The sequence below is a fragment of the Bradysia coprophila genome, unplaced genomic scaffold (assembly GCF_014529535.1).
Source record: "Bradysia coprophila strain Holo2 unplaced genomic scaffold, BU_Bcop_v1 contig_24, whole genome shotgun sequence".
Classification (NCBI taxonomy): domain Eukaryota; kingdom Metazoa; phylum Arthropoda; class Insecta; order Diptera; family Sciaridae; genus Bradysia; species Bradysia coprophila.
Genome location: NW_023503501.1, coordinates 5885962 through 5910414, shown reverse-complemented (window position 1 = coordinate 5910414; position 24453 = coordinate 5885962). Strand labels below are relative to the sequence as shown.

General features: G+C 34.2%; 2 protein-coding genes across 5 annotated transcripts in view; one reads left to right on the top strand and one right to left on the bottom strand.

Annotated features, from left to right (window-relative positions):
• Positions 1-12503, bottom strand: part of LOC119078061 (synaptogenesis protein syg-2) — a 162278-nt gene extending 149775 nt beyond the window's left edge. For 2 of the 4 annotated variants that reach the window (XM_037185495.1, XM_037185498.1), the window contains exon 1: positions 11682-12503. The gene's annotated coding sequence lies outside the window, so the exon portion shown is untranslated. Of the gene's footprint in view, positions 1-11590 lie in introns of all 4 variants that reach the window. The other 2 variants (XM_037185496.1, XM_037185497.1) reach the window with 2 other exon arrangements.
• A 10656-nt stretch (positions 12504-23159) lies between these two features.
• Positions 23160-23908, top strand: LOC119078154 (chromobox protein homolog 3-like). Its single transcript, XM_037185628.1, has one exon. The coding sequence runs from the start codon at positions 23160-23162 to the stop codon at positions 23589-23591; it is 432 nt and encodes a 143-aa protein (XP_037041523.1). The 3' UTR covers positions 23592-23908.
• The last annotated feature ends 545 nt before the right edge of the window (positions 23909-24453 follow it).

The window sequence follows — 24453 nt, the reverse complement described above, 5'->3', positions numbered from 1 at the left end:
TGATTTTCATTCTCCGTCGATTAAAACCAAAATTTTGCAAATCGGTAAAGAATTACTCGAGTTATCGAGTCCACAAGTGTACGGACGTTTTCTGTATTTAACGTTTTTTGCCAATGTAGAACATTTTCAAAATATCAAAGTGAACTTAGCGTTACGGACATTTAAGGGTATTTTCTTTCATAAGACCCTGACTTTCAGTCAAGGGAATAATTATGCTGCACGTTTGCTATTGTTTGACGTTTGCTACAATTCTAATTTCAATGGAAACGGCAGCGAAATTGTCGATCTCAGCAACACAACATTGTTCTTGTGTTCTCGGCCCAAAAATAACGTAGATTACCTGGTGATTAACTACCCCAGTTCCTCTTGGATAAGACGCTCTTGACGTTCTACCCATACGTAATAAAGTCATTACCTAGCGTGCCGATCTCAATCTGTATTTTCTTACGAATATGAATGTTCCAACCTAAGGTCAGATACCCTTATCCTAGAGTTTTCTAGAGTCTACGTCACTGTAGCTGTATTCTATTTCGTAGGGTGCAATTGAAAATATTTTAAATATCTCAATTTGAGCAGTCTTTTTTCGCTTATCTTAAAATAAAAAGGAAACACGGAGTCCTAACCGTTTTTTACTAACAGCGTATCAGAGGGAAATAACACCAATAATGGTGATATAGAGTGTTCATTTTTGATTTGCGCTAATCTTATCAAATATGTGCAAATAACATCGCAAATATGTGCAAATGACACGCAAATATGTGCAAACAACACGCAAATATGTGCAAACAACACGCAAATACGTGCCGACGGCATGTAAATATGAACAATTGCAATTGACATATAAATTGTCGAATGGTTGTAAAATGGAGCGGGAATGCAAATGAGACACGATTTTGTCATATTGTTTACCCACCGCTGTAGAATCATTACGACTTTGCTACCTGTTACGTTTGTTGTTTGATCTATGTCCCAGTCTATGTCAGTGTCTTCGATGGAGAATCTTTTACTTCAACACTGAATGATTTAAGGCAACCTGGGGCAATGCTTATCACTTCTATTAACCCGAAAGTATCAACACGTTTCTTACAATTAAGTCATTGATTTGTGATTGGACTGCTTTTAGACTTAATCACTAACATGAAACACGAGAATTAAAATTGCTTTTGTACAATGTTTGACTTCAAATTGTCATTGCCCTTCCACAGAAACGTCGTTGAATAAAATATGTTCAAATACCACAACGAAACCACGAAAATCAATTCAACAAACTGGAATTCGATCCATTATTAAATTACTTAAAACCCCTACAAAAGAATTCAACAAATCAACCAACAACAAAATGCCAAACTATATATTGAATATGATTCACGACAGTCTAACATTGATATGTTTTGTGCATTAAAATTCCGTTAAATGCGACGTGTGTAATTGAACATAACAGAAAAACATGAGAATATGTTTGTCATTGAAACATATGGTACTGTTAAACTATATTTGAAAATGGTTTATTGTGTCACGTCACGCTTTTACTCATTCTGATTTTAATTAACATATAAATTGGGAATTAAGCACAATTATGGTAGGCTTACGGGTTAACGTAAATTTAATGAAATCATAAGCTTAAAAACACACATACAATAACAATACACATAAAATGCCGATGGCAATTGTGTCAGCCCGTACGAATATGAAAATTATAGGAAGTGTAGTTTTACAATCATGGTGGAATCGTCAATTAAAAGGTTGAACATTTTCGTACAAATTTTTTTTAACCCTTGGTCAAAAATCAACTTTAACAGGACGATAAAACAACTGTGGGCCGTAGTTAGGACATACTTTTACCGAAGATGGTAATTTGATTTTTTTACCGTAGAATATCCTCTGTGTATATAAGACAAGTGCAGAGATCAAAAAAGAACATAAACAAGCCAACCAATCAAACAATGTCATCTGACTTACGTGAGAGAGTTGAGCCAATCAGATAATAGTATTTGCCTTCCAGGAGATACAGTTACTGTTTATTTGCATATACTTTATTGGTAGTACGGGCAAATATTCTGCGGAGTACTCAAACGTCCACGAACTCTTACCTCGTCAATTCTAATCAATAAACTCTCCAATATCCGTTTATGCTTACAACATATTCATTCAATCATATTTACACAAATACCATCCGTATTTTCTTGTCTACACCAACGAACACCAAAAAATGCCGACGTGTTATCAATTCCTTATTTCTCAATTTCTCGTTCTATCAATTTTCCATAGCGAATATAAGGCGAAATGAAAGAATTTCGAAAAATGTAGAGATATTTGGAATAAAAGGGCACTTTTAGTTGTTCGTTGGTGTAGGCTACGAAGAACAAATGGAAACTTTTTTTGTTCGGTTCTGTGGATTATTTGTGGCTGTGGGCAAATATACGTTTCTGCCGTAAGGAAAATCTTTGAAAAACATGCGATAAACAAATACAATACGAAGTACGAGCCTATTTAATATCTGTATGTAAATATTTTTGCAGAATAGGTTGAACACACCGCAGGCAGATATTATTTAGAGTAAACGATATACATTTTTCCATGTTTTGACTTGACTCGAATTTGTGACTTAATTTTAACTACTTGTTGAACAGGTATTGGTTGAAAGGACTCTTTTTTTTACTTTATTTCAGACGCTAAATTCCAAATTTCTCACTCATAGCGTTTCACTAATGCCCATATTAGCGACTTCTAAATTTTCCCTCACTCAGCAGATCTTTCAGAGTGTTAAAAGAGGATGTCAAAAAGAGTGTTCACCCATCGAGCTCAGTTAAATTAACTGTTTCTAGTTAACTGGACTTGATATAAAACAAATTTTGACGTATCATCCATCGCAACCAGTTACGCAACTGGTCATTTTTCTCTCTTTTTAGACTGTATATTGACAATTTATTTTAAAATGTAAGACATGCAAGACTGTCAAATTCGATCCAATTTCGTAAAATCACCTAAAGTGTCTAGTTACACTTCTCAATGATTAAATTTGTTTATTGCATTGCGGTCTATATATCGACATTAAACACTGTTTTTCAGAGTATTATACCAAACATTATTTCTCTCAATTATTCCATTGATATGACGTCATTACTATTTATCTAGGTAAATATATCCTACATTAATATGTCGATAAGTTAGTCGTTTCCGCAATGCAATAAAAGAAAATATGATACCGGAGAATATTTCACGCGTAATACTCTCTTGTATATTACACAAATACTCGTTGCACTCGTATTTTGTGTAATATACACGAGTGTATAACGCTGAAAATATTCTCCCGTATCATAATCTACTATAATGCAACGAAACATACCACTTCAATTATTTATGAGCTGATCAATGAATATTTAGATTGTCGGAATAGCTCAATCAAAAGACAAATTTCTTAGTTTTTGCCAATATATTTCGTTCTTAATTCAAGAACATCATCAGGGCTGTAACAAAAATAATTCATTGATAACAACACAAATCATAGCTGTATAAAGAGACACAGCGTACCTATGTATAATTACATTCGTACAAAATAGCAAAAACTGCCCACAACAAAGGTTCTGTGTATGTTCCGTCTGCATAAATCATAAATAAAACAGATTATAAGAAAATGCTATTCGCACTACATTAGCAAAATCAACTTACAGAAACAAACACTTCGTCAAAAACATTAATAAAATCAGAAAAAACTCTTCCACAACAACCGGCAAAATCACAACAGTAACTTTGAAAACATAAAGAACCACTTCCTAGAAAAGCTTTGCCATCCGTTTTACAAAAGTACGACTAACAAAACTTTAATGGCATTCTCATTCGGCGCGACAATTCAAATGATGTTATTGTATGCAGTCGATAGAAAAACTGATTCTTTCTGTTTGTTGATGCAATTTGGGTTCTTCCTTATGTGGATCATTTCTAAAACACAACGTTTCTTCTTGTTGTATTCAAATTCGAGGATTTCTACATCATCCCACTTCGGTTCATGATTTAATGTAACAGCATGTTCGGTGATGGCACTATGATCAATGTTCTTGATCTTGGCGTTGTATTTATGCTGGTACATTCTTCTTTTCAACTTCTGTTTCGTCTGTCCAATGTAAATGGCATCGCAAGAGCATGTGACTTTGTAAACAACATTAGATTGTTCCAACTTGACTGTCTTATCTTTCAGTCTACTGAAACAATATTTTTTAACATTGTTGTCACCTCTACCAACTGTTGTAAAATGTTCTTTGCAAATAGATTTCAGACTTTCAAACAAGCCTCTGGAATACGGAATACGGAATACGGAATACGATCCACTACCAGCTCATGGACTACAACATGATAAGCCAACTGTAGCAATTCCGTATTCCAGAGGCTTGTTTGAAAGTCTGAAATCTATTTGCAAAGAACATTTTACAACAGTTGGTAGAGGTGACAACAATGTTAAAAAATATTGTTTCAGTAGACTGAAAGATAAGACAGTCAAGTTGGAACAATCTAATGTTGTTTACAAAGTCACATGCTCTTGCGATGCCATTTACATTGGACAGACGAAACAGAAGTTGAAAAGAAGAATGTACCAGCATAAATACAACGCCAAGATCAAGAACATTGATCATAGTGCCATCACCGAACATGCTGTTACATTAAATCATGAACCGAAGTGGGATGATGTAGAAATCCTCGAATTTGAATACAACAAGAAGAAACGTTGTGTTTTAGAAATGATCCACATAAGGAAGAACCCAAATTGCATCAACAAACAGAAAGAATCAGTTTTTCTATCGACTGCATACAATAACATCATTTGAATTGTCGCGCCGAATGAGAATGCCATTAAAGTTTTGTTAGTCGTACTTTTGTAAAACGGATGGCAAAGCTTTTCTAGGAAGTGGTTCTTTATGTTTTCAAAGTTACTGTTGTGATTTTGCCGGTTGTTGTGGAAGAGTTTTTTCTGATTTTATTAATGTTTTTGACGAAGTGTTTGTTTCTGTAAGTTGATTTTGCTAATGTAGTGCGAATAGCATTTTCTTATAATCTGTTTTATTTATGATTTATGCAGACGGAACATACACAGAACCTTTGTTGTGGGCAGTTTTTGCTATTTTGTACGAATGTAATTATACATAGGTACGCTGTGTCTCTTTATACAGCTATGATTTGTGTTGTTATCAATGAATTATTTTTGTTACAGCCCTGATGATGTTCTTGAATTAAGAACGAAATATATTGGCAAAAACTAAGAAATTTGTCTTTTGATTGAGCTATTCCGACAATCTAAATAGAAACATACCACGATTGTTTTAAGGTACTAGCTTGAATATTTCTCAACCGTCACAAATCGTGAACTCTTGTTATTTCTTGGATGTGGCAGCCCTGGAAATTAAGACTAATCTGGTACTGATTAATATTTTACAGGAGAACTAATCTTTTTGAAATAGTTCCTAAAAATTTTACAAACAAAGCGCTTTCATACCCAAAAAAACACTCCTCAAAAGTTATTGGATTAATTTAATTATAATAAAGACTAATATTTCCTAAGTGTCGACACATCGAGACCATAAAAATTCACCATGACCAGGCACCAGTCAACATTTTTCCTTCTCGACCTAATGTCGCTAGTCAACCTTGTAGTCAACGTATACCAATGTCAAAACAATTACGTAAGTATCTTACTCGGAAATCATATGGTTATATTATTATGGTATATTTTTGCCTCCGTTAGGTTGATACTTTTCTAAAAAAAAAATTCTTTTGATTCACTGGCTTCTCTCCGGTATATTCATCAAACTTCCATAAAATGTTCCTCAAATCTTAACAGCAACAAACACATTTTAAGCACACGCCATAACCCAGGTACGATCCAGGCACTTCACCTGGCTCTCATGGCGATTTTATTCCAGACAAATTTAAAAATTCCCTAATGTATGCATTATTGCATTTAACCATTATCTGACTTGTTTTTGTTAGCGTCATTAATCTATTAATAATGTCGTACAGGTTCATTGATTTTAAATGTTTGTTAATGGTTTAATGCGGTTTAATGGCTCATGAATCAATTCCACTGTTTTTATTATTATTATTATTTTTGAACGTATACAATTAACGGGTTAATTTTTTTGCATAATTTCAAATGATCTGGAATAAAGCTATTTTTGTCGTCAAATTGAAAATTTATGACATTCAGAATAACATTGCTTGAATGAATTGACAAATGAAAGCTTAGAGCATAAATTTATTGGTTTATCGTAGTTCAATGACCTAAGGTGGTGAATGAAAGAAAAAAATCCAAAAAATTCTTCGTTCCAAAACTTTTCTGATGTCTTTCCGGTACATATGGTCGAAATTAGGTGGTTGTAACGGATGTGATTTAAACGCAATTCATAATCAAATATGAGCAGCCGAAATGCTTTTTAACACTTTCCCGCAGCGCCAAAGCTAGAGCAGGCGAAAATGAGTGACTTTCGTATTAAAAACAAATAATGGAGAGTTGAATTCTCATTGGTCATTGTGCAAAATTATAAACGTTTTTTAAGTTGCAACAATCAAAGTCTCAATAACCAATGCCAAGACCACCACTTGAAAAAGAATAACATAGAATTGGGACGGCATGTCCTGCTGGCCACTGAAAAAGAACTCGACAACAAAAATTTTAATAATAAAGCTTTTCACATAACCGAGAAACTAATATACATAATCCGTGAATCCATATATATCCTTCCTATGTCTATAAATACCTAGCACATAAGCACTAGAACGAAAAGTATTTTCCATTGGCAAACTTCCAAATTCCAACCTACAAAAGTGATTTCGACTTTACTCTCTGTTTTACCGATATATGTGCTATGTATATAATACAGTACCCTGTAACCGCTATATGAAGTTACGCCAAGCTTAATACAAGATGTTTTATAGGTTTACAATCAGGAGATATGACGGTGTGGCATATAAAGCAGATTGTAGAGGACAAAAGCTTGTCTTTAAAATTTGAACCTCACCTCACACTACAATTAAGAAAGTTTCGACATCAAAGCAATAATGTGTCGAGTTGGATAAAGTTATATGTTGAAATGAAATGGGGAGGAAATACATTTTTAGGTGGACGGACGTTCCATCGCTCCCGATGGTATTAGCTACTCATCATTCAAATTTAATTACGGGATATTTTAAACGGAATTATTTTGTTATTTTAATCGTTTCCCTTTAAAGATAAAAATTGGTGATGACGAAACCATTACACAGATTACCACTACTGGTTTATATTTCAATAGCAATGCCAGGCTTCCATTTTCACAATTTTGTTGAGCAATGAAAAACTGTTGATCATGTCCCGTTGAATATATTACTTTGTTACCAGCATTTTCAGTAACAACGACCCGTATTTTCTGATGCAGCAAAAACCGTGTTAAAGCAAACGAAGTAAAAGATTTCGTATCAAACACTAAACAAAGATGTTAAAGAGTTATCCCACATTCACCAACAATTTTTATTAATTAAACTGGGTCCAGCTGACATTCGATATCATTCCTCTGCACTTGGCTCACAAGTGATTCTTCCTCTCTAAAATTGTCTGTGACTGCCATGAATTTTTCGTAATTTTGCAAGGACTTACGAACTTACAAACTCAGATCAGATGTGTAAAATTAAATGCAATAGACCTCCATAGCTAAAGATAAAAAAATGAAATTTCGCCTGAAATTGGCTGAAGTTGTAAGAACTAGTTCGTCAACAAATACACGGTTTTCATTAGAAATTTAAAATGTTGAAAATAAACTCAAACCGACTTGAAACTACACAGAAAATTTTAAACGTTTACAGTCAGTCACACAACGTCCTGGAATTTATTTGCTCAAGTTGAATTTCTGATTAAATTGCTAAAACTCAAAAACATGATCTGCTCTCTCTAGCTCGTTCAATGTACTTGACATGGGAAAATTAGGAACATAATAACTCTTTTCGCAATCAAAGTTTTTCCTTCATTTTTCGAACATACAATTTCTATTTGACATTGCCTTTTGCTACATACACTTCCCACCCTAAGCATTTTCCATCAACAAAATGAATAAAGTGCTTTTAACGGTGGTTGTGCACAATTTAGAGTTGTGTCATGTAAACTTTCTTGTTGTTTTCTTACTCAAATTTAAATATTTACTACAGAACGAATTGAGAAATTTTTCTTCGTCATAAACTTTAAATTAGTTTTAACCGTACTATGGGAGTTAGGTAAAACCTGAAACTTTATATTGTAAACGAAATACCGAAAAAGCGCTAACTTAAATTTGGTATGTATACATTTGTGTAAGTTAATCATGACGTTTCTATTGTAGTTCTTCCATTCTTTGTTTGTATTGTTATTTGTGTTCTAAACATAGTGAAGGATGGGTCATGGGTCACGGCAACAGTATAATAGAGCGTGAAAACGGTATCCTGGATGGCAATGCCATTAAATCATATAAATCATTTTCATATCGATCTTACAGTGAATGGCGAACGAATTTGTTTCATTTGTTTTACCAGCTGGTCTACTCATACAACCACACTGCTTATGTGCTTATACACGTTTTTAGTATAATACAGCCACGCACGTACGAGTAACTATGAGAACCGTATGAAGTCCTATAAGTAGCGTGTTTGTATGAATTCAATATTCATTTCACTCTTATCAAATATGTTTCGAATGTTACGCAAGGTGATCAGAACTACTATACGTTCAAAAATATGATGATTTGATGGATAGATTTCGCTGAAGAAGGTACAATACATTAAAAACTTTGAACGCAATAAATACTCTCTGATATTCGAACATTTTACATGTATCTAACATCTACAACGACAACAGTAAATTAATAAAAGTTCTGCCTAACGTTAAACAAGTCTAAAGGAATCGAGTGCAAGACTCCTCTTCATTCTGAAGTAATAGATTCGATGAGTAAACAACCTACTTGCTATGCGTGTCATATGTGAAATGTAAAGTGGATAAACAATAGAAGTAACAGATCTTAGAAGCTCCTAATGCCATTAATGAAACTATATGGTATAACTACCAAATACCGAACCCTAGCAAACCAACAAATGTAATTGAACAAAAGAGAAGACAATAGACGGCTGGTATTACAGACGTGGCTCGTACGTGATAGTTTTCCCCTACATAGTCACGATCGTTCTAACCGCGACAATATCACCGTCACTTATCCTGTCTAAATATTCAAATTTCTTTTTACAAAATCTCAAACTCAACTTGTTTCAACGGGTTAACATGTACACTCGCTGCATAAGAGGGATGTGGCTACTTTATTTGAAGGAAGGGCAAACCAAAAACATGCGATTAAAGCTGACTAGTGAGGCTTCTGATATGATGTGACCTGGTATACCGAAATGTATAAACAAATGAAGTAAAAGATTTTGAATCCATATAAATGTTAAATCAAGAGAAAGTAAGAGACTCGGTAATAATACTGGGTGGTGGCCCAGTAAAAATTCATTTGGTTTTCGATAAAAAATTGTTCTTGCACATATTGCTGTACATTTACTTTACAGAAATATGCGAAATTCCGTTTCCGACCTCTTTCATTCAAAACAGAAAGATTTCTATTAAAGATTAGTATGAAAAGCTTTGTGCCCGGAATTTCAATTGATGTGCATTACAGAGATTTTTATTATAGAATTCCATATAATAAACGATCTCGATTAACCAAGAGAAAACTTTAAAGACCATCTCAACTCCCAACTCCCGTCCCATTTGGGTTGCCATTTCGGTGTTTCAGTTTGTTATTATTTTGAAATATACATTGTACGAAATGAACGTGAACATCAGTGGCATTACTACCACCCAAACAGAAACTCAGCATTACCAGCTGTTCTGCAGTATATACAGCTGTACTGTTGAACTCGTTCAGATTTATTGCTCCAATAACATCAGTAAAAAGAAATTAAGGAAATTTAATATTCTTTCGGTGCAGTAAGTTGCATCAGATAGAACCTTTGTGAAAGGGTATTCCATGTTTTAATAATAGACGATTTACGCTTTTAATTTTTCTCGTTTATAGCATGACGAATTTCTGGAAAGTAAACCTTTCTTTCGTTTTGTAAGTAAATCGATTGCAAAATCCACCGGAAACCCACAACAATTGATAAACCGACATCATATCACGGACTGCAGCTGTTTTCAATTTCGTTATATACCATTCCTGTTTTAATGGCGTCGGCTCTTGGATTTTGAGGTCTTTAACTCCCCATGAGATGTAAAATATCTGGATCGTTGAGGGTTAAAGTCTATATCTTAACCGATTCTTTATCTGGTGACCAGCCACTGCAAACTTAACGATCACCTCCACAGAATATCTGTTGATCCTACCTGTTCTTGTGGTCTAGCAACAAACTCACCAAACTCAGGTTCCGCTCCTTGGGTATTATGAGCCCTGACATAAGAACACACATTCAACTCAACATGTGTACTTTAGCAAGGACGCAAATCTCCTTTTCTCCTACAAGTCGTCTTTTGAAGGTAAGTATTATCCAATATCTTTCGATGACAAGTGTCTTAACGACTTCTTACGAAAACTAAGTAACTATCTTTGATCTTTCCGTTTTTCTTGGAGACACCTAGCAAAACTCTAATCTAATCTTGCAAGTAGTAAATTACAAAAACTAGTACCAAAAACACTTTGATGACATTGAGGTGTGGTAACAAGCTTACCATAACTTTTCTTGGCATTTTTCAGAGTCCTAGAACAAAGCTGACGTCGTGGAATATTACTCTACTAAATTCTAATACAAATTTTCTGATCCGATTCTTACAAACTCAATTTATCCTATAAGGGTTACCTGACCTATGCTAATTTTTCTCACACTCGGAAGAAACTCAAAGGATATTATTTTCCTCTTTTTACTGAAATAAATTGTTATACTGGGTCGTAGATAGTTAAAATATCTAAATCCCACGCCCGTAATTAATGACATCTTAGCAAAAATATTTCCAAAAAATACTTAAGACCAGCCTTTTTGAATAATAATAAAAAAAATTGATCCAACAAACTCATTTTCCTTCATCCTCAAAGCATCCATCAACCGATATTATACATACTTGACCCGAGTTTCCATTTCACACATAAATCATCGAAAAATATTTGTGAAGAGTAAGTCTTTTCCCTCAACGAAACCTTCAAACCCCCCCATAAAATACACACAGCATGATTCTATGACCGTACATTATAGTCAACCACCAAGCCCATATAACCAAAATTTTGTATATATCTTATCACGATAAGAATTTCCATTAAATTGTATTCCCAAATAATTATTACAAATTCATGAACTTCAATGGAAGTTAATGTAATGTGGTGGAAGAAGATTTATGAAATCGTTGAATGGACTGGTAATGTCATTTTGTCCGACAAAGTAAAATAAAATAAAAACCCAGAATGTTTGTATATGTAATACAAAATATGCGGCGATGATATTCTGGTTTTCTTCAAATGACTTTTATTTTCCAACTGACAAGACAATCTTATTTCAAATGTTACGAGGTGAAAAATTTAATAAATTTTCCCTCGTGCGTGAATAATGGAATTTTTAATCCTACCGGAGTTAGTACTTATTTCCCTCATTTCTGCTTTTTTTTTGTTGTTTTTATTAAAGCTGCATGTGGTTGGATAGTTTACAAGTTTATGTACACAATTTTTTATGATGTCAACACTCTGCGCTTGGTTGGTGGTTTAAAGTTGATGTGCATTAATCCGTTGTGACGTTTGAATTATGAAATGTTATCCGTATTAATAATAATCCCAAACACATTCGGCTTGAGAATATCAGATTTTTAGTTTCGAACTGCAGTCAGTGTTGGATGCACTAATTTATGATTTTTTTATTTTTATTTTGGATGGACAAATTGATTTTTTTTTGAGAATTTATTCATTTTCTTTCTCTTTTTTCCTTTACATTCAAGGTGCTAATCATTCACGATTTGATCACGCAACATCGCACAAAATGTGGAGCATTTTCTTTATTCATAAACATGACTCAATTAATATTTTGCTTATTACAGCACCATAACGGATAATTCCGAATAGCACACAATCATTCTTCCGCGGCGTTACACCACCGTAGCACAATAACACAATTTTCCTTGACGTATATTAATATTTCAACAAAAATAACGATAAATCACGATTCTTCTGGTATTTCTCTTCATGCCAGGAATTTTTTTTTGTAGACTAAAAGTGAGGGAAACAAAAATCGGTAAAAAGAGGCAAAAATAAACACACAATAAAGTGCACGCACGTCAATAGTCAGGTAAGTAATAGTTCACCAGTCCAATGAATTAACTCAACCACCATTCATTCAATTTGAAAAATTAATTCGTCCATTGACTGTAATTTCGTTCATTTTGATCCCAATCTAAATTCGACCAAATTCAAGATTTTTTTATACAATTTATTGAATCTATTTGAGTTTATTTTTATACATCGACACAAAACGTATTTGTGCCGTTCCGACGTTATGTATACTACTAGAATTCATGACGCTTTTTTTATGGTGTAACGGAATAGAATAGGATGGAATTGGGGAAATTTACGTTGTTTTAGGGGTAACATCGGCAAAAGCTCTGTAATATACTTTCCAGACTGGAGACATTTTTCAACTGGATTCGGCGCAGCTTTTTTTGTGTCGCACCCAAGGCTTGTGTACTTGTAGTATATGTTCTGTTTGCGTATTTCAACCAGGTGTGGTGATGGTTCATGGTTGCTGCGTTGTATATGCATTAAAATATACTCATGGATGTAGACGAACTGTGTAAATATTAAAGTATGAGAAGTCTCTGTGTTCTGTATTTTTGAACGTTTAACAATGTACCGGCCTAAATAACTGCAGACAGGGAACTTAACTTTGTTCACTTAACAAGTCTAAGAGCTTGAATAAATTGAAAAGAACTACAATTGGAATTGTATTAAGCTGCATGGGGGGGGGGGCTTAGCAACAAGTACCATCCACAATTTGTAGAAACACTTGCTAATTGAATTCAAATGCTCTTATTGCGAAAATATTACCGAAAAAAATCGGCCGGGTTCTCTTAAAAGTAATCATGTACCCTCGCTATTTAATTATTATTTTTTGAGCAGGTCAGAAGGACAAACTACCGTTAGTACTTCCATAATCAGGAAAGGCTTTTACTTCCTTTATTGCCTTTATTTATTTATCACTGGGATATGTACACAAATTTAGATCAGATTACAATTTTCAACCACTTTTAAGAGTCAATTCGCCAAAACTTCGAACAGTCGAGATTCAAGCCGACAGCGATCCAAACGAGCTATAGCTCAAATGAATCGTCGTTCAATTCTGATAATATCGAGGAACAACTTTTTTCCCGAAATTTTTTTGTTGGGCTGACATGGCCCTAAGAAAAATTTTCTCTGGAGTTGTCGTGAAAATCGTTTTTTATCAATAGCTCCAACATGCAAAATGTGAATAGTGTCAAATTGTGTATGTTTATCAAGGTCGATGATGAGCTGAATATTATTGACCAACAAATGCCGATGTTCGACCCACCTAGCCGCCACAACAAGTGAAAAACCTCGAAAAAACCGAAATTTTTGAAGGGCTCGATTTACTATTTTCAAAAAATTGATGAGGTAAAATTTTGGAATGTTTGGTTCATTTTGGCAGTTTGGCCTCTACAAAAAAGATCTATGGCTCATCTTCTGGCTGTATCACGTCAGTTTTACTGACTATTATCTCGTAAAACTCGTAAATAATAAAATTCGCTAGAAAAAAAACGTTATTTGGGGAACTTTAAAGTTCGAAGAGTTTCCAAAATTTGATGGGTTGAGATACATTGTGAAAAATCAACTCCATTTGTTCGGAATTTTGTTGGCGTTCAAATTCCGGATTAACTTGGCTCAATTGATTTCGAGAAAAAACACAATAATTCGGGCGTCTTGCCCTTTCAACGTTTATGTTTAATCTGATTTTCACACAGTCTTGCACACTTCGATCTGTTTCATTTCTATTGCATACTACGATGCTATAATATTTCGAACACCATTTCTATCTGGGACGGTGAGTATGGTCGAGTGGGGTGTCAATGGATAGGGCTAGAAGTAAGCTACAAAACTCCGGGTTAGAGCTTCCTGCTACATGCTTTCCCAACCGCCCAGAGCCCTTCAAAAATTTAGTTTTTTTTCGAGGTTTTTCACTTGTTGTGGCATGGCGGCTGGGTGGGTCGAACTTCGGCGTTTGTTGGTCAATAATATACAGCTCATCGACCTTCATAAACGTACATAATTTGAAATTATTCACATCTCGCATGTTAGAGTAATTGATAAAAAACGATTCTTGCGACCACTTCGGAGAAAAGGGCCATGACAGCCCAACAAAAATTTTTCGGGAAAAAAGTGGTTCCACGATATTATGAGAATTGAACGACGATTCAGCTCGTTTGGATCGCCGTCGGCTTGAATCCCGATTCCATAAAAGCTGTTCGAAGTTTTGGCGAATTGACTCTTAAAGACAGCCATGAGGCCGAAAACACACGAGAAATTTTGAGTTTCTGAGATTGACAACGTTGCATTGAAACGCAGCATATTGGTTGATCTCAGCCACTAAAAATTGCTCGTGTTTTCGCCTTAAAGAACTGATATATTCAAAAATGCCACAAAACGGTGCAACTGAAATAATTGCTCGTACAATTTACGGAAAAAAGAAACACCGACTGAAGCATCAACTTCAAGTATCACATAAAGTTAAACGTGTAACGTTCATCCCCAATTCAGAAAACATTAAATTCCGTTATGTAAAGATGTTCGACTTAAAATTGATTCCAATTCGATATCTTCTCGAATTGAAATATTTTCCGACCATTTCCACACCACCATCATCTGACTTAGTTACATTTTCCATTGTTTATTTGAGGAAGAGTTTCGCATTATTGATATATAACACCACATACAGCATTTGGATCTGTTATTGTAAACGGATATGACGTAGTGTTTCGCAACGTACGCTATGCACAGAAATAATGTAAGGATTTCGATGGTATTTTATTCTACATAAACACGAAATATTTCAACATCGCATATCGTAGGCGATGTACTACGGATGATATATTGAAAGGAATGTACTTAATATGTAAACGCAAAGGATTAGCGAGAAATTCTGTTTAAAGCATATAGTGGCTTTGTTGAATAATATAGTGCTGTACGATAAATATTTCATGGAACAGTGAGGAATTTCAGTTGAGAATTGGGGCAAAATGTGATTTAAAAGGTTTAATAAAGTTGATGAAAATGGTGTATCCGTATGGTAATTTGAAATCTATCGTATCCTCAATATTGCACCGAAATGGATTATTGCAAATTTGGAAATGTTGCGATGTCAATTTCGCTTATATTTTCTCCTATTTTAAAGTATTTGTCGATGGGAAATCCAATTGCTTGAACTTTTAATTAAATCTTACTGGTACACATCCTAATACACCTAGTTAGCCATCTATACACCTAGTTAGCCACCCTACAAACGTATTGTTCTCAAATTGATAAAAGAAAATTGGCACACAAAGAGGAGGAGGCCAGGCCAGTCAACCATTAAAACATGAAATGGCTTCGGATCATACAATACAACCTTTTCAATTTGGCAAACTTTCAAGTCCGAAATTGAATTAAAGTTTTGGTTTATTGCCATATGCAACAGATGCACTGCTCATTATTTTAGTTTTCTGCTTATAGTTTCAGCAACATTTCATGGTATACCTTATAAGTGATTTGACAGAGCAATATCTCTCGTTTAATATTTCGATTTGATTATATTATATATACAATTTTCTGCAGTGATGCATTCGTATTGTTTAGTCAAAGGGATGTCGTTGGCTTTGCGAAGAATTTCTGGTATAATTTCACAATCGAAGCTCCAAGTTAGATTTCACTGCAGTCGCAATGTTGTGTTTTGTTGTTGGAATTGCAGAATAGTAACAATTTTCTCCGGTATAGTTCCTAATTGAATATACCATCATACAAAATCACAAATGAATTGATATTTTGATGTTCAGATCAAACTCGATCCAATTAAACAACTAGGGCTTTTACTGTTGTCTTTTTTAGAATGTGTTCCCATTTAACAATGTCAAGTGGTACGTATGCCATTTTTTTAGTGTCAATAATTCATTTCAATGAAAATTTGTCGTCGATGTCACGTCATTTTTAAACAGATATGTTAGCCGATCAGAAAAAGATCGACGGTGTGCGTTGGTGAAAAACTGCATCGCAAAGTCAAACGGGCTTCCTGTCGGCTGTTACTGGTAGGCTCATTTCAGGTTAAGTTATAGCTAAGTTAATGTAAAGTTAAGTATAAGTTAAGGTAAAGTTAATGTTAAGTTACTGTTAAGTTGAGTTAAAATTAAGTTAAGGTAAAAGTTAATGTTAAGTTAATGTTAAGTTAATGTTAAGTTAAGGTTAAGTTAAGGTTAAGTTAAGGTTAAATTAAGGTTAAGTTAAGGTTAAGTTAAGGTTAAGTTAAGGTTAAATTAAGGTTAAGTTAAGGTTAAGTTAAGGTTAAGTTAAGGTTAAGTTAAGGTTAAGTTAAGGTTAAGTTAAGGTTAAGTTAAGGTTAAGTTAAGGTTAAGTTAAGGTTAAGTTAAGGTTAAGTTAAGGTTAAGTGAAGGTTAAGTGAAGGTTAAGTGAAGGTTAAGTGAAGGTTAAGTGAAGGTTAAGTGAAGGTTAAGTGAAGGTTAAGTTAAGGTTAAGTTAAGGTTAAGTTAAGGTAAAGTTAAGGTTAAGTTAAGGTTAAGTTAAAGTTAAGTAAAGCTAAGTTATCGTTATGTTAAAGGTCACTTATGATTAAGTTATAGTTAAGTTTAAGTCAAGTTTAAGTTAAGCTTAGTTAAGTAAATGTTAAGTTACTGTTAAGCTTCCAAACAAAATACACAGTCGGCTGCCAAAACGACAACGTCGAGTCGGCTGCTAACATGTCTGCTTTCAACTGATATTTTCGTACAGTCAGAGGAACTAATTTCATTTATGTATTTATTGCATGTATTCCAGGAATAAAGTAAGAGTAGTGTGCTCAAGCTTATTAATTTTGTAATTGAAGTGGATTCCACATACTTACCATGTGAGTTGGAAAACTATAATTTCATTTTTTAACAAGAATATGCGCTCATCAGCATAATATACAATCGAAAAGTGCAAAATGAGAATGAAATTACGGAACTTCAATTCAACCTGTCATGAACTCGAAACGATAAATAATAAGCAAAAGTTTGTATCAGTATAATCCTTCTTGTATAATGGTTTATATACGTTGTACGCGAGAAACAACAAAAAGTATAATTTCTTTTGGAACTGAAACAAAACGTTTTCTCTCTCACCAAAAAGTCGTAGAAAAAGTTAAAAAAAAAAAACTTTCTCAAATTCAATCAGCAAAACGAAGACAAAAAAAGAAAGTTTTCTGCTGGGGTGGAACCTCGAATATAAAATAATATAATTGAAGTAACATGCGGCTTAGGAGTATTAAACAAGGATGATGAGTTAGGGCTTATAAACGAAGGAAAGCAGAAAAAAAACTTTTTTTTTTCTTCTCGTATTGAGAGTTATTCCGCCAACGAATGGAAGACGAAGAAAAAATTGCAGAGTAAAATTAGTCACATAGTTGTATTTGAGTTTGATATTAAAATCAAAATTTTATTACAAATTGTATACATCTAAAACGAGGGACAATGTTACGAGAGCGCTATAGCTAGCACGCATAAAGATCGTGATGGGGAAAAGTTTCTTTCGTTTTTAATTTGAAAATTTGAATGTTTATTCGATATTGTTTTCCTGCCATTGAATTAATTTATTTCTTTTCAACTTAACTTGTGAACAATCTAAATGAACAAGGAAATTGCTGATTGAGAAGTCCATGTTAAAAGTGAAAAGTTTTTAATTTTTAAATTCGGATGTAATGGAACGTGGTTTTCTTGTTGGTTGTTGCCACTTTAAAACAATGTGCATAGCAGCTTTAGTTAGTTTAATGAAATTTAACTCTGTGCAGGAGGATAACCATAAATTTGTTGGCTAGGATTTTGGACACTTTTCATTAGAGTCTTTCATGTGGCTTCTCTGTAAACCCACTACATATCATGTGAAAACTTAGAGTTTATAACAAGTGTATATTCACAATTATGCTTATATTAACGCTTTTAGTTCTAACTCGGTGCCCTTGATTAATCGGACACAGAAGAATAGCATGTATGAAGTCACCCATAAGACGATTAATTCTATTTACAAAACAGAAAGATCTTGACTTAAGACAATAGGGAAATGCTGTTTGAAAACTAACGCTCAAATGTAATTGCTTTTTGTAGAATTCTATTACAATTTTTGCACATTTCGGACTCTGACTTCACTATACCCAGCGAGCGATTTATTTCAATCATTATGCATCCAAGATTACCAACCAGGTAAAAGTGGTAAAGAACAATCACACTAGGAGCTGACTCTACTCAATTGTGCGTACAGTCCGACTAACTACGACATTTATGTTCAGAGCACACAAACCTTCTATCATCCGATGCCTTAACAGTTTCACCAAATTTACACATTTCTATAACATTTCGTCATAAAGTACTGAAAAAAATTGTTACACCTCCTCAGGCCAACCAATATTTACTGTGAAGCATGTAAGCTATCGTAAGGTCTAAAAATTTTTTGGTTTTACATCGACTTATAAGCAAAATCATAAAATCTGTTACTTATCCTCTACAAAGAATCACCTATAACGTTTGATACAAAATCTATTACTTCGATATTTGTCTATAGAAGATAAGACTAGCCATAGAATTCAGTGGTTATTCTTGTCGACGTTGTCGATTAAAGATGCCTATAAAGTTAATGGATGTTTTACCGGTCTGATTTTATTATTAGCGTACTGTCTAAGACACTGGTCGGTACGTATAATAAATTCGTGAAATAAGGGGCTGGTAGAAGCAGGAGCCGCGGCCTATTTTAAAGGAATTGAATTCTTAAAAACTCATATATTTTTTAAGTGATTTTTGCTGCGTAAAGTTTTAAGAATGTTTAAAAGTTTTTAGGAAAGTGAAATTTAATTCCTTAAAACAGGTCATAGCAGGAATCAAGATCAAATTTACCTCATTATTACCTACTCGCTGTTCTTCTGTTTGCAGAGAAATTTCGCAGTTTTTATAAGAAGTCCTTCCATCGAGAGAATGTATAAAGAGGAAAATCTCAAAGGATATGACGACAGACCACAAAAACGGCTCGGGTCGATTGACGCCTGAAACAGCTAAAACACCTGTCTTACAACAAAACCAAAAGACGAAGAAATAGTTCAGAATATTTTATTAAATAATGAACATAGGCGATAGGCAGGTTATCCTACTTAATACCAAATGTCCTTTCTGCACATGTTATTGCTGCAAATATTAAAACCTTATTTCCTCACTATTTTCACCAGTCATATTAGCTGCACTAAACTTACTAAGTGAAACTTCATGCACAAACAAACGATCTGAATATTAAAAACTTATTCGCAAACCAAGAAGCAAATATTTTCGCTGTCAATTACAATTTAATAGACGATTACACATTTCACAGCAGAAACAAAAACATACCAGCAACCCTTCTCAAAGTTTTACCATGAAGGAAAGGCATGAAACAACCAAAAATATGATTTTAAAGACAAACATGGAAGAAACACACCAATATTTCGCAACGTCTAGTTGGTGAACGAGAATTGTTCTCTCTGCTGTGCTACCGAAATAGAGTACATATGTTTCTCGAGTTATTACTTTGAAAAAGAGTTGAAGAAACGAAAAACTCGAGGAAAACATCCAGAAATAAGGAGGGAAAAAAATCCTTTGAAGTTTTCTAGACGAACAAAATGCTTTATAACATTTCTGTTAAGTTGTTTTTTTCTTCTTTTTTACTTGAAAGCAAGAAACTCAAGCACATTCAAAGTGAAAATTGAGACAAGTGGCTGTAGAAGTTTGGTGTATTGAGCATAAGTAGTAGAGAGTGAAGATATGCAAATTAAATTTAAAAATAAATAAGAAATAGATGGAAGTAAGTTATTGATTTTTGATGTTATATTATTGTGTCGACTCACTTATATTCTGTATATATACAGCAGTACAGCACACGGTACAGCTATATCTATAATATAAAGTTTAATATTTTTTTGTTCTCATATGAGACGAAAAGTCCTGGATACTCCAATGCACCAAAAAGTTAGGAAGAACGTATTTCGCATGAATCGTCAAGTCAAGTATATATCGTTTTGGCAGCTGTCACTCGTAGCACTTTTGCTTGAAGTGCTTTGGTTTGTGTATTAGATGTATTTTTGCAAGACAAACATTTTTGCAACACCTGAAAATTCATCTTTGACAGAGAAAAACATTTTTGAAATAGAAATTTGTACCTGATGCATGAAAATATTTTTGACACGTTTGAATACAATTTGTGACCGTTTTGAAATTGAATAATCCCGGGCGAAGCCGGGCGCACTACACTAGTCGAAAATGAAATTCAAAAGTAAAAAAAAGCTCGATATATAATGTGAATTTGTTGGTAATTTATTTTTATTCGTTTTCGTGTCTCTGCAACACATATACACACATATTTGTTATCCTCTTATTGATGCTTCTTGTTTATGTCAATTTTATTTATTTTCGCATACCTTGTTTTATTACTCAGAAAATTCTTGGTACTTCAAATGAAAATTGAAATATTGAGTCGACTAAAGTTAAAGACAATGTTAAAATGACATTCATGAACTCTGAACTGCACACTTATTAGATCTCATAGTTGCATACTCGTTACATACGATGTTCTCGTCACGATTATTAATGATTCGTATTGCTTGGTATCCTTGGTATCTTACATTTAGCGTCTCTTTGAAGAAAATTCCAAACAATTTGCAAGAAATAAAATTGTCAAACTGAAAATATGACTCATTGTGTTGGATGCTTTTTGACTACGAATTATTTTCTCATATAAATATATGTGTGTCGCTTTGCCTTGTGCTTAGATGCATTTCCTTTTCTTGTTATTTTGTGCACCTAAAACTTTATTGCTGCAGTTTCTGTACATTTTAAAATTTTGATTTAGTCCATTTCTTTCTTTCGTGAACATTAAAAAAGAGTTTGTAGATGAAATTATTCCGTCGTTTACAAATAAGAAACCTATCTTTTGGCATAAAATCTTTTGTTGCCTACAATTATCAAAAATTAGGAATTATGAATTTTTTTTTACGTAAGGTGAAAGCAAAATAAAATGATAAAGTCTGGTTTTTGACAATTGAAATTCAATTGTCAAAAACCAGAGTCGATCATTTTATTTTGCTTTCATTTTATGTTTTATCTATTGAAAATGTGATAATTCGTTAATTTTGTTTTCTGTATCCACCCGGAATATTGTTGTTACATGTACATTTCCCACCCGCGGAAAGCGGTCGTTACATGTACATTTCCAACCCACGGAAGGCGGTCGTTACATGTGGGAACGTTTTTATTACATCACAAGTGAAGGAATAGTTATTTGGATCACAAGGGACGAAAGTAAAGAAATTCAACCGTGTGCGAGAGTTGCTGCCCGCGCCGAAGGCAAGGGCCGCAATCGCACAGGTTGAATTTCTTTACGTCGTCCCGTGTGATCCACATAACTTTTTATCACGAGAACTACGAAAATTGTAATTGAGGCACATAAACTCGAAGAAATGCGTTATCGTATGATGAATTAAACCAAAATATGGTGACATTTGCGGGGGTCCAGGGGGCGGCAGCCCCCTGGTATAAGAAAATATTAATATTATCAACCATCACAACAATCAGACGTAAAAACAACAACAATATCCTTAGAATTATTCGTCATCTACTTTGTATGCTAACATTAATCAGAGCACTGGCGCACGGTTTGTTCAATATTGATCAAAGTAAACATCTTGACAAGATTTGACTTTCGCATTATGTACATCGACTTTCGCATTATATACATAGACTTTCGCATTATGTATTAACCGATTTCGATACATAACTTGCATTTTTTTACTTTCGCTTCCCGTTTGGGAACCGAAAATTACAATTTTCATGCTTCGGGGCCGAAAATGAGGGCAATTTTTCGAATTTTCTCGGGTTTCCGGCCCTCTGCATGAAAACTCACATGTGCACCTGTTTGGGACGGTTGATTTAAGGCACTTTCGCTTGTAAGCCTCACTTCGTTCGGCCTACAATCCGCGAAATTGCCTAAAATCAATCGTCCAAAACAGGTACACAAATGACTATTTCGTAGTTCGTGTGATGAAAAATCCATATGAAAATTCATTACATACCAGCAGATTTTCATTATTTATCAGCAAAAATGCATCACATGAAATATTCTTTAGGTATTTCTAGCACTGAAATCTAACCGATTACTCGCGATGTTAGTTTTGATACCACAAAATTTGTGACTTGAATTAAGTGCACACCAATGTCAGCAAATTCATCAAAAACTTTAGAAAAAATAAAATAAAAAACACAAAAATAAAAGTGACGGCCATTTTGTCTATATTTGATATTTACAACTTCGATGAATGGCCAAACAATTTTAATTTTTGCATTTTTCACTTGTTTTCAAAAACACTCAACACTTTTGCTTTTATTATAATGGACTCACTTCGCTTCACAGCAATATTTATTGTAACACCACCAAAATCGGCAAGTATTACGCAAAATATGAATCTAGCACTTCACAAAAACAAAACAGTCGAAGTAGTTTGTCAACATCTTAGAGTAATCATACTCTATGGTTACTCTAAGGTCAACATGTTACCAGAACAGTAGTGTCAACATAAATGTTGAGAAATTGTACATTAATTTAGAATAAATAACCTTTTGATATTCAATATCTGCCAGTTGTCTCCTGGAACAACAATATTCCGGGTGGATAGGCAATACAACAGCATTAATTGGATGCTGCTTGGTCTCATTACACTCATTAGTTCATTAAACTCGGAATCAATTTTGTGAACCCGCGAACTCACTCGTGTGGTTTTAAGCAACAAGCTTTGGAAACGGTTATTTTGACCAGTGTAGAGTTTGCATATCCGAGGCTATGTAATGAACTACCTCCGCAGCATCCAATGTAATCTACCAATCTTAGTTTTACCAAAAATTTAGAAAAATGGAAAAATGGGAAATAAATGGAGTGGAAAGCTTCGCCTCGGGTCGACAATCGACATCTAGTCGACAATCCGAAAGTTCTGGATCTGAATCGTCTGAGAAGGAAGATTATATCGTTGAAAAGATTCTGAATCGACGCGTTAAAAATGGAAGGGTGGAGTATTTCTTGAAGTGGAAAGGTTTCTCACACAACGATAACACCTGGGAACCGGAGGACAATCTCACCTGTCCTGAATTGATCAAGGCGTTCGAAGAAAACCGACAAAATGATTTAAGGGAAAAGGAGAAAGACGGCGACAAAAAGAAAAAAGACGGCGATGAGCCTAGTTCATCCCAAAAGAAGAAAACCGCCACTAAACGAAAGAACGATAGCGACGATGAATCTGTCCAATCCGAAAAGAGCTCAAAAACGGCCAAAAACAGCAAAAAGTGACGAGGACGACGATGACGACAAGAAGAGCAGCGGCAACGGATTCCAATTGGGCTACTCGCCGGAGAAAATTCTGGGTGCATCAGATTCTACCGGTCAGCTGATGTTTTTGATTCAGTGGAAAAATGTGGACAAGGCTGAATTGGTACCGGCAAAGGAAGCGAACGTAAAGTGTCCGCAATTGGTAATCACATTCTATGAGGAAAGACTTACGTGGCATTCGGACGATGAAAAATAAATGTCGATTTTCGGTCGAATTAATTTTCGTTTTAAATTTTATAAAAAAGAAAAATTGTTTGATTTTGATTTAAAAAAAATTCCTTCCTAGTGCGAAAAAATACCTTCATACCTACCTTGGTAGATAAATAACTATTATCACACTACCACTCGATAAGTTGTGTTTGCTTTGTTATATCAGCTTCGGTAGCAAACACTTTACATCACCGATCAGACCGCACATGAAATACTTCATTACGAAATTGTTTGCAGATTGTTATTTTGACTTTTGTGGTCACTTTAAGCGCCTTCACTTGCTAGCATTAAAAGTTTACTGCTAAGAAACACACTTATTATATCTTCTCAGTAGAACAAATGATGGAAGTGACTTTTTGTGTCATTTCAAAATGGTCTACATGTGGACAAAACACATCCATGATACAATAATGAAATGACGATACTATGTAAAATTTTTTAAGTTGAAGCAAGGTGACGGCACACAAGAAGATCGATTTTCAGAACTGTCCTTTGAAATCTAACGTATTTACCAACGCATACTAAGTCAGGTCTACCAAGTTCGAAGAAATTTAAACTTCAAATTGCAGCAGCGATGGTACATGTTTTTTTATGCACGCCCTCAATGTACTGA

Bases quoted from the DNA above. Each gene is read 5' to 3' on its own strand.
- LOC119078154 (XM_037185628.1), top strand. From the start codon at position 23,160: ATGGAAAAATGGGAAATAAATGGAGTGGAAAGCTTCGCCTCGGGTCGA.